Source organism: Equus caballus, chromosome 3, assembly GCF_041296265.1.
Source record: "Equus caballus isolate H_3958 breed thoroughbred chromosome 3, TB-T2T, whole genome shotgun sequence".
Lineage (NCBI taxonomy): Eukaryota > Metazoa > Chordata > Mammalia > Perissodactyla > Equidae > Equus > Equus caballus.
In genome coordinates, this window is record NC_091686.1 from 85,375,855 (window position 1) to 85,387,764 (window position 11,910).

Consider the following 11,910-nt stretch of genomic DNA (forward strand, 5'->3'; position numbering starts at 1 on the left):
GGAATTCATGTAGTAATCTCCCTCTTTCAAGTCTGTGGAATTCTCTGTTTGCTGTTGAAATTCCCAGTTGTGATTTTATAACAGTGTGTCTTACATTTTCTCGTGCATTACATTAGTTTTTCTTTCCTTCTCCCAGTAATCATGTTGAACAATTGTATTGTTTTATTTCTCTTTTATTGCAGAAAATAGATGCCCAAGCTATTGAAGAATTCTATGGCCTGACATCAGATATATCAAAAAATTCAGAATCTGGATATATTTTATTCTATCAGTCAAGAGAATAACTTAAAGAACCGTGGGACTAACTCAAGTGGGGGAAAATATTCAAAGCACTATTCTCTGGTTTCTCTGCAGACTTTCTTCTTCCCCAGCAGCCCGCCAGTGGTATTACCCTGAGTCTCAGTGGTCTGGCTGTGTTAGACACTCTCCCCTTGTTTTTTTACATACAGCACTACTTGTGGTCTTATTTTAGTCTGAGTAGAGTTAACTGCAATCAGATTGTAGTAAGATTTATATTAATAACAGTTGCTAATTTTAGGATTGGGTAAATGCTGTGCCACTGGCTGAATTAGAATGACATTTCCTCCGAATGTCTACAGTCTATTTGGGGTCTTTGCTAAACTTCCTAAATGGCTCCCGGGGTCTCCTTTCAATGCATTCCTTTAAGTTGCCCCTGGAAACGTTGCGACCCACTTTTAGCTTCTCTGCCTCTCTTCTGACCGAAGGACAGAAAAATTGGATGGATCTTCCCCTTTTAGGGCTGCAATTATAGCTTTAAGTTTGTGCAAGTGAAAATGTTTAAACGTGAGTAACCTCGATGCTAAAATCATCCTCCCAGTGGAACAGGGTGAAGAAAAGCTGTTCATGGTGGCCAGCATCTGCCCGGGGGCTGTGCTTGCGTTGCTGTTAGAATTCCAGGGGCTCAGAAGGTGTGGAGCTCAGGGCAGGCAAAGCCAAGAGGAGGAGGCTTTTGTGGACAGTGAAAAGTTACCTTTCTTACCTTTCTACCAAAACCAAGTTTCAGGAAAATAACTCTATGCTGTTTGTTTTTAGTGATACTTTTTTTCTGTCAGGTTGTGTGAGTTGTATCTATCCTTTATCTGGCACTGCTAAGCTTTCCAGGGTATCTTTGCAATCCTGCTGGTGTTTCGCAGTCTGTGGTCCCAGGACTGCAACACCACGGTGACGCCTGCAGCACGGCTCTCCTTAGCCAGTCAGTACCAGCAGCATTGTTTTTCAGGAAGAACAAAGGCACTGTACCTTTACTACCATCAGCCACGTTGTACAACTGTTCACTTTTTAACATTTCAGCCTGTTTACTGAGGCACTGGCAAGTCCCAGGACGAATATGGAACCTTTCCTAGAAGGAATACTGGAGTTAGCTGGGTGTGAAGGTGGGTCAAAGGAAGTGTCAGTGGGCAGGTGGAGGAATGAACAAAATGGCAGCGTTTCTTTGGCTCAGACTCCTAGGATGCTTGACAAGACGGAGTTTTTTGGAAGAACCTCATCTCACCATAGTTACTTTTACTTTTTTCACTTTTGTTATATATGTATTTATTAGATCATTGAATATTGGTACCTTTTATTAAAAGGGTCAATTTGATGTTTTGCCATTGAGCTGGTTTTTGGTTTCCTACAAATACTATGAGTCTAGCTCTTGGCTTCCTTTGGGAGGTCAGTTGATTTCCATACACTATAATATACTGTGAACATGTTATTTTGTTACCTAGTAAATCAGCGAATGAACATGCAAACATTTGGCATAATGTGAACTAAAACTGAAATTGAAAACGTTAGTGGCCATTTTGCAACAATTAAGAGCATAGCACTTTATCTAGATGAAAACTGGATTTCTTATCTTTGAAATATCTTGAACTGTTTATTGCTCAGAACTTAAATAAGCATGCCAACGCTCATTCGTTCATGCTTGAAGTGAAATGTTTTACTTTTCACTGGAGAAGACAAAAACAGGGTGATCTTCACGTTATTGTTTTATACAAGTGACGAAAATATACCTTGCCTTGTTTAGAGGCGAATTCATATTTATAAATACTTTGTCTTTTTTTCCTCCATGAAACATATGCAGTAATCACTTACCTGGAAAGTGAGTTTTTATTCTGTTTAAGGAGAGACACTTTCCAACTGAGGGTGATTGATATAGGGAACTGTTTGTACTATATATAACCCATATATTTAACTGCAGGTTGCAAAGTTTAAAAAAATGATGGTTGATCTCTAATATATTTGGAAATTAAAAAAACTATTAAAATTATCTTTGAAGTGACTCTTGAAGCTAATTTATTAGGAAAAAAAGTTTCAATTGGAAGCCTGTAGAATTAATATCTAAATGCTAAATCATAAATTCAGGACATTTTCTTTTTCCTTTGGATGCACAAAGAAAGAGTTTTTCCCACTAACTTAACTGAAATAATTCTTTTTAATAGAAAGGGTCAGTTAAAATTCAGTATTCATGGATAGATTTTTGGAATAAAAAAATAAGTATGAAAGATAATGCAAAGACATTAAAGTGTCATGCAGGAAAAGAAGATGGGGAAAAGACCAAAACATACTCACCCACCAACCCTCCATCAGTTTTTTAAACTTCAGAGTTATCTGGTCGTTTCTTCCCTCTTCCTCTTCAATAAATGAAACAAACACTAGGCAGCTACATTTCCCCCCCCAATCATTTCACTTTATGTAAAGACAGTAGCAAACACTTTTTAATTTTTCATCCCTCCTTCATCGTGTAAAGCAGAGAATGGCTGGGATGTGTGAGACCCTTCTGAGGTCAGTGATAGCACAAGAGCGCAGCAATATTCCCTCAAACGGCCAGGGTTTTTGCGTGTCGTTTTCTGGCAGGAGTGAGTAGGCCTGCTGTATTTCTTTTAACTGCTGGGTGTTTTAAAATAAGTTAAGTGTTTTACACTTAAAAAAGAGAAGAAATGTTTGCTTTATTGGTTACTTACTAGTTTAGCATCTTGATTATGGTACAGTATGCTAAAAAGTCATTTGTTTAAAAGTAAATTTCGGTAAAATGCTGATATCAGTCCTGTTGTGTTGATGCCTTTTCCTTTCTGAGGCACCACAAAGTGGACTGGTTTGAAGAGAGCCAAGGAACAAACGAGAAGGTGTTGGCTTGAATAGGAAGCCAGTCATGTTTGGTTTTATGGCTTCATATATTTTGGATTTCAGATGAAATGGGGGGAAAAAAATGACAGAAATGGTCCCTATGCGTTTATTTTCATGGGTACCCTTAATTTCATGGGCATGCCTAACAATGAACTGTGTTCTAACTGGAGCTTAGGGCTTATTTTAGATATTGGAGTGTAGCTTTATTACAGATGGGTTTTATCTTTAAACATTGCATTCTGATCAACTTTGTATATTCATATGTATTGAAATGTTGTGCACTAAATGTTTTGCCCTCGTTTGCTATTATATGGTCAAGGCATTTATCAGCACTATTGTGATTAACTCATGTAAATGGCATGGGTCGGGGAAAATTATTTCCTACTTTTCTGCCTATTAAATTTCTGTTTTCCAGTATTACATTAATTTATTTTTGGCTTCCATTTTTGTATAAGCAAAATAGTTACTGTATTTGTGTGGCATTCATTTGACTGTGTTGCTAAAAAGAAAATTTAGTTTTTATTTGAAATAATTTGTACCTTAATTTTTTTTAATGTAACCAATTCAAGCACTTTAAGCAATAATGTCAATCTTGTGAAATTTCAATCAGTTTAACACCCTGCCTCTAAAATTGTTTGCAAAAAAGTAAATAAATAAAATAGGAATTCTCTTCCTAGGGAATTATATCCGAGTAATGTTACACACATGGACTTAAAATCCTTTTTATAAAATGGGAGTCATTGGCAAGTCTCATGTCCAGGTAATCGTTCCATACTTAGTTTTGAAGCGGTGGAATGTAAGGGACATTCTGGTCATTGTTAACATGCAAAGACAGTACTACTGTCAAGGTTGACAAAGTCAGTGTTCTGGAGGTAACTTGCCACTTTTTGAGTGAAAAAGATCAACAGGATTAATCCAGAAACCTATATCTGGGGAATAGCAAATTGAGAGTATCAGTGAAAAAAAAATTAGGGGTATTGGTAACTTAGGCATCACAATGAGTTGCTTAGCTGGGACTTGGCATATAAAATCTCTTTTACCAGTTATGAAATAAAAGATCCATTTCCAAAATGAGGAAGTGGCTTCCAGTGCTGCGATCCCGTCGGCATCTGGTTTCTAAGTAGGAGTAGGAGTACGGTCCTGGCCCTGGGGTACGGACAGCCATCCCCAGGATGCTGGGTGGTTTCTGAGCTGTGAGGACTCCCAACAGGGGGCCAGGTGCAGGTGCATGTCCTGTGGTCTCAGAGTGTGGCCTCCCAGGGCTGACACTCAACTTGCTGTTAACATGCCTAAGGGTTTTTTTTTCCCCACCCAGTCACTTCGGGGGGTCCGTGTGTGGGCACAAGATTGTCATCTGAATACTTTTGTCTGGGCCCAATTATGGGAATAAAATCCCACAGCCCAAGAGTCAGGCAGTGTGCCTTTAGGTCTCCCAGTTTCCCTCCATCTTCTCTGGGGGCACTTCTGTTGACCCTGACTTAGCTGGAACAGAGGCTCCTTGGGAAAGTCGCTTATATCCCCCCTGAAGGCTGTAGGAGGGGAAGACCTCAGGAAACGGTTTCTTTTCTAGGCCTCATTTTGTCCATCTGTCAAGTGGAGTTTATAGGAGAGGTCTGTCACCACCAGCAGCACACAATTTCTGGAATGAGAAATGTTCTCCATTTCTCCAAATGTCCGTCCCTCTCTGTTCATTGATACTTAACACCTTCAACAGAGAAGGAAGCCTTCCATTTCCATTACCTCGTATTTATAGGAAGATAAAAATATTTGCTAAGTAATTTTTTTTTTCCTGAGGGAGGATTTTGATTGTGGGGATGGTGCTAAAGACAGACCACTGAGACTTGTCCTAGAGATGCCGCAGGTGGAGAGATTTGGCACCTGTTATATGCTAGGGATTGTGGTAGTGGTTAGGGATAAACAGGTGAAGCAGAGAGGGTCCCTCTTATAGTTTCTTGCCTCAGAAGAATAGTCTGTGGAAAAGAAATTTGTTGGATTGTGGGAAGAACGTGTGTGGAGGGAATTCATCACCATCATAGAGTTTGATGTTCGGCCTGGGTCTTACCGAGCAGATGGCTCTGCTTCCGGTGGGCACTGTGAGATAAAGCAGGCCGCTTCCTTTTTGTCTTGGATCCACTTCTTGAAGCCCTCTTTCCTGCCCTCCCGCTCTTCCGTGTTGCCGTAGCCTGCCTTTTAGCTCCTTGTAGGGAGGACAGAAATTTTTTAAATGAAGTGTAAATCCATTACGTTGCAGCAATGGACTCGAGCATTTGCCTCTTAATTCTCATGTCAAAAGAGCCAGAATATTGAAAGTCTTAACTGTGGATTTTATGAATCAAATATCTAAACAATCTCTTTACATTATTATCCAATAATCAGAGACTATCCAAACTTACCAAAATCAATCAGGGCATGAGAGCTCTTAAGCTATGTGACTGATAATTTTATTGGCTTAGCAACCTGTGTTCCCTTTTTTGTGTTCCCTTATGTTTTAATAGTGCTTTGAACAAAGCACGTTAGTAGCTTACAAACAAATGAATAATTACTTCGTTTTGGTTATGAGACACCAGAGTCAGAAACAACATTAGATTTTGTAAAAACGATTCCTAATTTTGTGCTCGTTTCCCACATGATGATTCATAATAAAGTATTTATTAACAATCTCGGAGGCGTCATCTTCCTGTTGTAAGTTACGTGGATGCGTTTTTATACGGGTGGTCTTAGGTGTGTGGGATTCCACAGAAACTCCTCTTGGGAAGGTTGGACACTTGAGCTGTGGGTTGAAATGCTACTTTGTTCTTACCTCCTCTTAGTCATAGGGGGTTTTCAGAAGAAAACTGAGACTTCGAGTTGACTTGGCTGGAAACAAAATAATTTGGTAGTTGGAGCCACCATTTCTATATATTTAACTAAGTCCTCCTCCTGTGGTCCCACTCAACTGCATTTGTATTTTGGAGCCTCTCCTAGTTGACCTTGCCTGAGAGAACATTCTGTGCTGAGACAACTGAAAATAAACACCAGAAAAATTTTAAGAGTGAGCCCTCATACCTCGTGCAGCAGCTGAGTCTCTTTACTCAAGAGCTTTTCTCCAGGTTGAGAATTGCCTGTTTCCCATGCTGTAGGATAGATTTTTTTTTTTTGATGAGGAAGATTGGCACTGAGCTAACATCTGTGCCAATCCTCCCCCTTCTTTTTCCTCCCCCAAGCCCCAGGGCACAGTTGTATGTCCTAGTTGTGAGTCATTCTAGTTCTATATGGGATGCCACCACAGCATGGCTTAATGAGTGGTGCGTAGGTCTGCGCCCAGGATCTGAACCAGCAAACTCCAGGCTGCCAAAGCAGAGTGCACAAGCTTAACCACTACGCCACTGAGCTGGCCCCAGAAAATATTTTTTAATGGATTATGAAACCTGTGTGAAGAAGAGACTCATTCTATTGGCCTCCCCCACATTCCCACTCCCAGAATGAGTGTTTGAAACCTCTTTGAAAAGAAGTTGCTTCTGCATATTTTCCTATCACTGCACCCCAAAGCCCAGAGAACAAAACCTAAGTATAAATTGCCTAGGTGTGTTGTAGTTGCCAACTTGGGTGTTTGAGGCTTCAGCAGAAGTAGAGGTGAAGGCTGTAGAATGGAGAGGAGCCCTGTTGCTAGATGTTCATTGATTGACCTGGTGTTTTAAACTATGTCGTCTGAGCCTGTGAAGGTTTATGAAGAACAAGCTCACTGCAGAATCTGCCCTCAGATGGGAATTTTTACAGAATGTAGAAGGATAAGGGGTATAACTTGGAGCGGGAAGAAGTTAAGACCCTTCTAACATCACTGCTTAGCCTCCAGCCTTGGGTCTTGTTGCAGCATCTGCCCCATCCGTGCATGTGCCCTGCAGGGTTAGATGGGACCCCAGTGAACCCCACAATCCCCCCAGCCTTTTGCTGATTGATGTACAACCTACAGATTCGATGCCCTTTCTGTTGTTGCCCTGGCCTTGATCTCTGATAGGAGAATTTTAGATTCAATAGTAGTGTGAAAAAGCCCTGCTGGACTTGGGCTCAAGTCCAGGTTCTAGTGCAGGCCAGTCTAGCTGATGTCATCATCATAGCACGTGGGGAAAGCAAAGGACCAGGAGGCGTAAGATCTGAGTTCAAGTCCCGACTGTGACTGTGGTTCTAGGATGTTAGAGGTCTGTCACCTGAATCGGATGGCGGACATAATGTTGAGGTTAGGATGCTGAGTGGTATTTGGCAAAGGGGCCCTTCTGCACAGGTCCTCAAGGGAGATAAAGACACAATTGCCAAAACAATGGAAAGCACAGACTAGCTAGTTACTTAAATAATTAAGAAGTTCTGGGGTACTATGTTATGCTGTTTCGTTTTATCTAATCCCCACAACATCTTCCAGGCATAAAAGACAAGACTAAGAGAGATGAGAAAAAGAAAAGTGGTACCTCACAGCCAGGAACTAGCCTGAGACAGCTAGGACAGCTGGGCCATGGTATTTTCGGGTTGGACATAAACCGTCTCACAGAACACCAACCTCAGACGAGGTCATGCTGTGACCATGTTCAAGTGAGATAATAAACAAGACAACTTCATAATTTTATCTAAGCACAGACAAGAACAAGGTCGTTGCAAACCACAAAACACCAAACATCCCTCTCCCACCAAATCTGTCACTGCTGCTGCTTGACCAGTGACAGCGTTAGCTTTGCTCTCATCTGTCCTAGATGAGATTAATTAAGGTACACAGTTAAAGAAGTATCCCCACTTACTGACAGCACCCCATCCAGAAGGAAACCCTGTTCTTTAAACCCCCCTCCAAATTACCAAAGCAAAGCTCCAACCCTGTAAGTTCTTTCTGACACCTTCTTCCTGAGAAGCCCACGCTTCCCCAAGGCGTGTGGTCTCTCGCTGCTGTGAGCATTAATCACAGTTTGTTCAACCACACTTGTGTTCCTGGTGGTCTGGCTGGAGAGCATGGGCAGCAGAGTGTGCTAGATTGCGAGATAAGCCACTTCCTGGGCTCAACCTTTATCTGCTGTTCTCATGGCTAGAAGGAAAAAGAGCCACACACATTCAAGGTTGTCGGTAGTGTCCCGAAGTCTAATTGCTCTGCAGGAGCTCCTGCCTAGGGGGGATGGTGGTGTTGGGCTGGATGCCAAGGGAGGCTTCTCACAAGTAACTTTGCATAAATCTAGACCTCGGGTTTTCCTAACCTATAAAATGATGTCAGAGCACAATTGTGATGTGTAGAAACTTCTGGAAAACATGATAGGCATATAAGGTGATTATGAGCAGGATTTGTTCATTATTTATAGACTCCTGGCACCTCCACACCTACCCTTAGAGTCTCTCAGCCTCAGGTGCATCTGTCTCTAGAGCCCTGAGTTAGGTGTCAGAACCCCGATTTGAGGCAGTCTCAAACCAGCAAGATGGGGCCTGAGCTCCATCTGCAGGGAAGGTACAAAATCTATCTCAGGAACCCCAATTTTATCCAACAGAGAAGGTCCCAGTTCTGCCCGGGTCTTGTTATGTATGCCAGAGAGCTTTTTCGTATGGTAGGGTTGGGTTGGGGTCAGGGGCAGTGAGGCAGGAAGGCGGGTGTCCACGGAGATGTTAGAGGACATAGTGCAGGGTCTAGCGCCCTCTAGTGGGAGTGGCCTGAAAATACCCCGATTTTTCTCAAAGAAACTGTTGTATCCGTCTTGCCTTTATTTTATATACATTTTTTTTTTTTGTCCACGGGTTTTTGTTAAACAAACCCCAAACCTGACAACAGTTATCTTGAATCCAAACCAAGGCTTAAGTTAAACGGGTCCTCACCTTTCTGCAAGATGGGGCAATGGAACGAGGGATTGTCAGGGTCAAAGGAAAGGAAAATGACCTTGAAGACAGAATCCTGTTCACCTCTGAAGCTTTGTGTCTAGAAGAGGTGGTTGAGTGAAAACCAATGCGTGTTCTCAGGCAAGGGTGGAGTGGAGGAGCCTAGGACAGGAGAACCGAGGACTGTTGACTGCTGTTCCTGTTTAGCTTGTTAATATTACAAAGGAGGAAGAAAAGAAAGAATAGGAAGGGAGGAAAGAAAAATGGTATCTTTGAGAAACTGATGTAAGGGTTTAAATCAAAGATCTAAGAGCCACCTTCTTATTTTGGGAGCGAGAGGGAGAGCACCCCCCAGCAAGCCAGCTAAGGAGATAAAGCATCATTTTAATCCTTACAGTCTTCCCCGAGGGCAAATAAACTGTTTGATTTTAGCTATTTATCTTTTGGCTAAAATTCTTTGCAAGCTATAGACTTCTGTGCACAAAGACTGTAAGACCTCCCCAAGAGTGGTATGGGGTAAGCACTCATTTATTGTTTTAGAATTTCTAATCTAGAATTTCATCTATTGTTTTAGAAAATTCTTTTGCACTTTGGAGCAGTCCTACATTATTTTTGCTCAAGGCATTTATTTGTAATCATGTCTGCTGACCCCAAACTATAGGATATATAATAGAACTTTAGGCTCAGGATTTTTCTCTTCTCCACTTTGATATATGGATATTAGACGTGAAGTCTTGGACAGAAAGTCTATAGTGACATCTGAGAACAGGAACTCTGAATAAGTGACTGATAGGAATGTGAGAATTCAATAAAGACAATTTGCAAAGTGGAGCTGAAGGGAACAGAGAGAAAGAACGCGTTATTCTTCAGCCTGGCTGGTTAGCGTGTGACTTCTGCTGCACTAAGACTTAGATGAAGTGGACTGATAGAATCTATTTTAAAATAGATTTCAGGGCAGGCAGATAGATTTTATTTTTAAAAACTTTATCATGGGAAATTTTAAACATGTACAAAAGTAGAATAGAGGATAGAATACTGAACTTCCATGAACCCACGACTCAGCTTCAACAGTTAACTCTGGCCAATCTTGTTTCCAACTGGTAGGATTTGTAGATGGACCTGGAAAGTTACCAAACTAACAAGTCTCTAACTCTTCGGAATCTCTAAACCCATAAAGGATAAATATATGAGTTGTTAGTATGATTCAAATCTGGGGATTATCCACTTATTCTGTCACTCCTCTAACTTGAAATGTTTCTGCATAAATGTGGAGACATTTTTGTGATATAGATTTGTGGTTGAAGTAGGCTTAACTTGTATAATGGTGAAATAATGTGAAATATAAGGAAACTGAAGCTCCAGTGTTTGAGGGTGATCACATTTGGAAAATTATATGAAAATAATTGCATATTTTAACTAATATAGAATATGGTCTTACGTATATTTATGCAAATGTCAAACATTCTATGGCTCACAGCTGTCTCACATGCTTTCTCTTCTAGGTTTTCACCTTTCCATCTACTCCTTACTTCTGGAATTTTCCCAAAGAAGTGGGGCCAGACTCAATGTTTCCATTTGTTTCTACTCTTTCCTGTTGGTATTTTTCCTTATAGCATGTCATTAGCAGATTTCACTAATTGATGATTAAATCAAAGAATGCCAGAGACAGGTGGAAGTTCCTGGACAAAAGGGCAAGCTTTCCAAAGTTGAGATAAGCAACTGGAAGCCCTGATCTTGGCAAGACTCGCCTGCATTGCTTTCCAAGTTGGTATTAGCTAGAGTTAGGAGGGAGGGACTGGCGGAAGTGGCCCCGGTGGTGAAGCAGGGTCTCTATTCTATGTGGTGGACCCTTGCAGCAGGAGAGCCATGCAAGCTCCATTTTGGCTCCCTGAATCTCCCTCTTCACCTGGTGCCTGCAGTCAGGAGTCCACAGCTTAGGGGTCTGGGCAGAGAAAGAGAAAGAGGCGGTCTTAGCAATCAGGGGTGCCACAGAACCCGGAGGCTCTTATGAATAGAACCTCGCTCTCCGTACCTCATTGTCCAAATGATCTAGGGCTGAGGTTTTCAAACTTTTCATTTAGTAGCACAGCCTCTTTGAAAAATAAAATCTTACGTAGAACTTCTCCATGTTTGCATATAGTATTTTATATGACACTTTATTGGTATCCATTCCTTTTATTAGTTACTTTTATAAGTTAATGGGAACAATGAGTCTACTTGATCAACATGAAATTTTGAAAGTTTCAGTCTTTTATTGGTCCCAGGAGCCAGTTTATATCTGAATTTTGTTTTGCTCCCTTAGGACTAAGAAAATCCAAATTCACACAGACATATGGTTGCAAATACTGTTTTATTTGTTTTGTGTCTATTGTTGTTTTTAAACAGCTGTCTTGCAATATCCAGTATTCTTTTCAATAAAGAAAGATAGTGGGGAACTTTTATTTTTGAAATCTTCAAAAAAATAAGTTAACCTCTTAAGTTGTCTTAGTTGGGGGTCTCCAATGAGTTTAAATTTGATTTATAACACACTTGAGAATGTGTGTTGATTATTCAACCAAGTTATATTTAAAAAGTGAAATCCTAGGGGTCGGCCCGGTGGCGCAGCGGTTAAGTTCGCATGTTCCGCTTCTCGGCGGCCCGGGGTTTGCTGGTTCGGATCCCGGGTGCGGACATGGCACTGCTTGGCAGCCATGCTGTGGTAGGCGTCCCACGTATAAACTAGAGGAAGATGGGCACGGATGTTAGCTCAGAGCCAGGCTTCCTCAGCAAAAAGAGGAGGACTGGCAGTAGTTAGCTGAGGGCTAATCTTCCTCCAAAAAAAAAAAAAAAAAAAAGTGAAATCCTAATGAAAACATTTGTGGAACCCCTGAAGCAGGGTTCTGTGGAACACAGTTTGAAAACCACCGGTCGGGTGTTAAAAAGGTAAGGCTTTTTTTATTTCCTCACCCAAACATCTTTCAGCCTTTA

The 11,910-nt window shown here is 41.2% G+C and overlaps 1 protein-coding gene across 1 annotated transcript in view; it reads left to right on the top strand.

Annotated features, from left to right (window-relative positions):
* The window catches only part of USP46 (ubiquitin specific peptidase 46), a 65,617-nt gene extending 59,828 nt beyond the window's left edge, over positions 1-5,789 (top strand). The window contains exon 9 of the mRNA XM_023638100.2: positions 183-5,789. Within this exon, the coding sequence (XP_023493868.1) occupies positions 183-284 (102 nt within the window). The 3' untranslated portion in view covers positions 285-5,789. The remainder of the gene's footprint in view (positions 1-182) is intronic.
* The last annotated feature ends 6,121 nt before the right edge of the window (positions 5,790-11,910 follow it).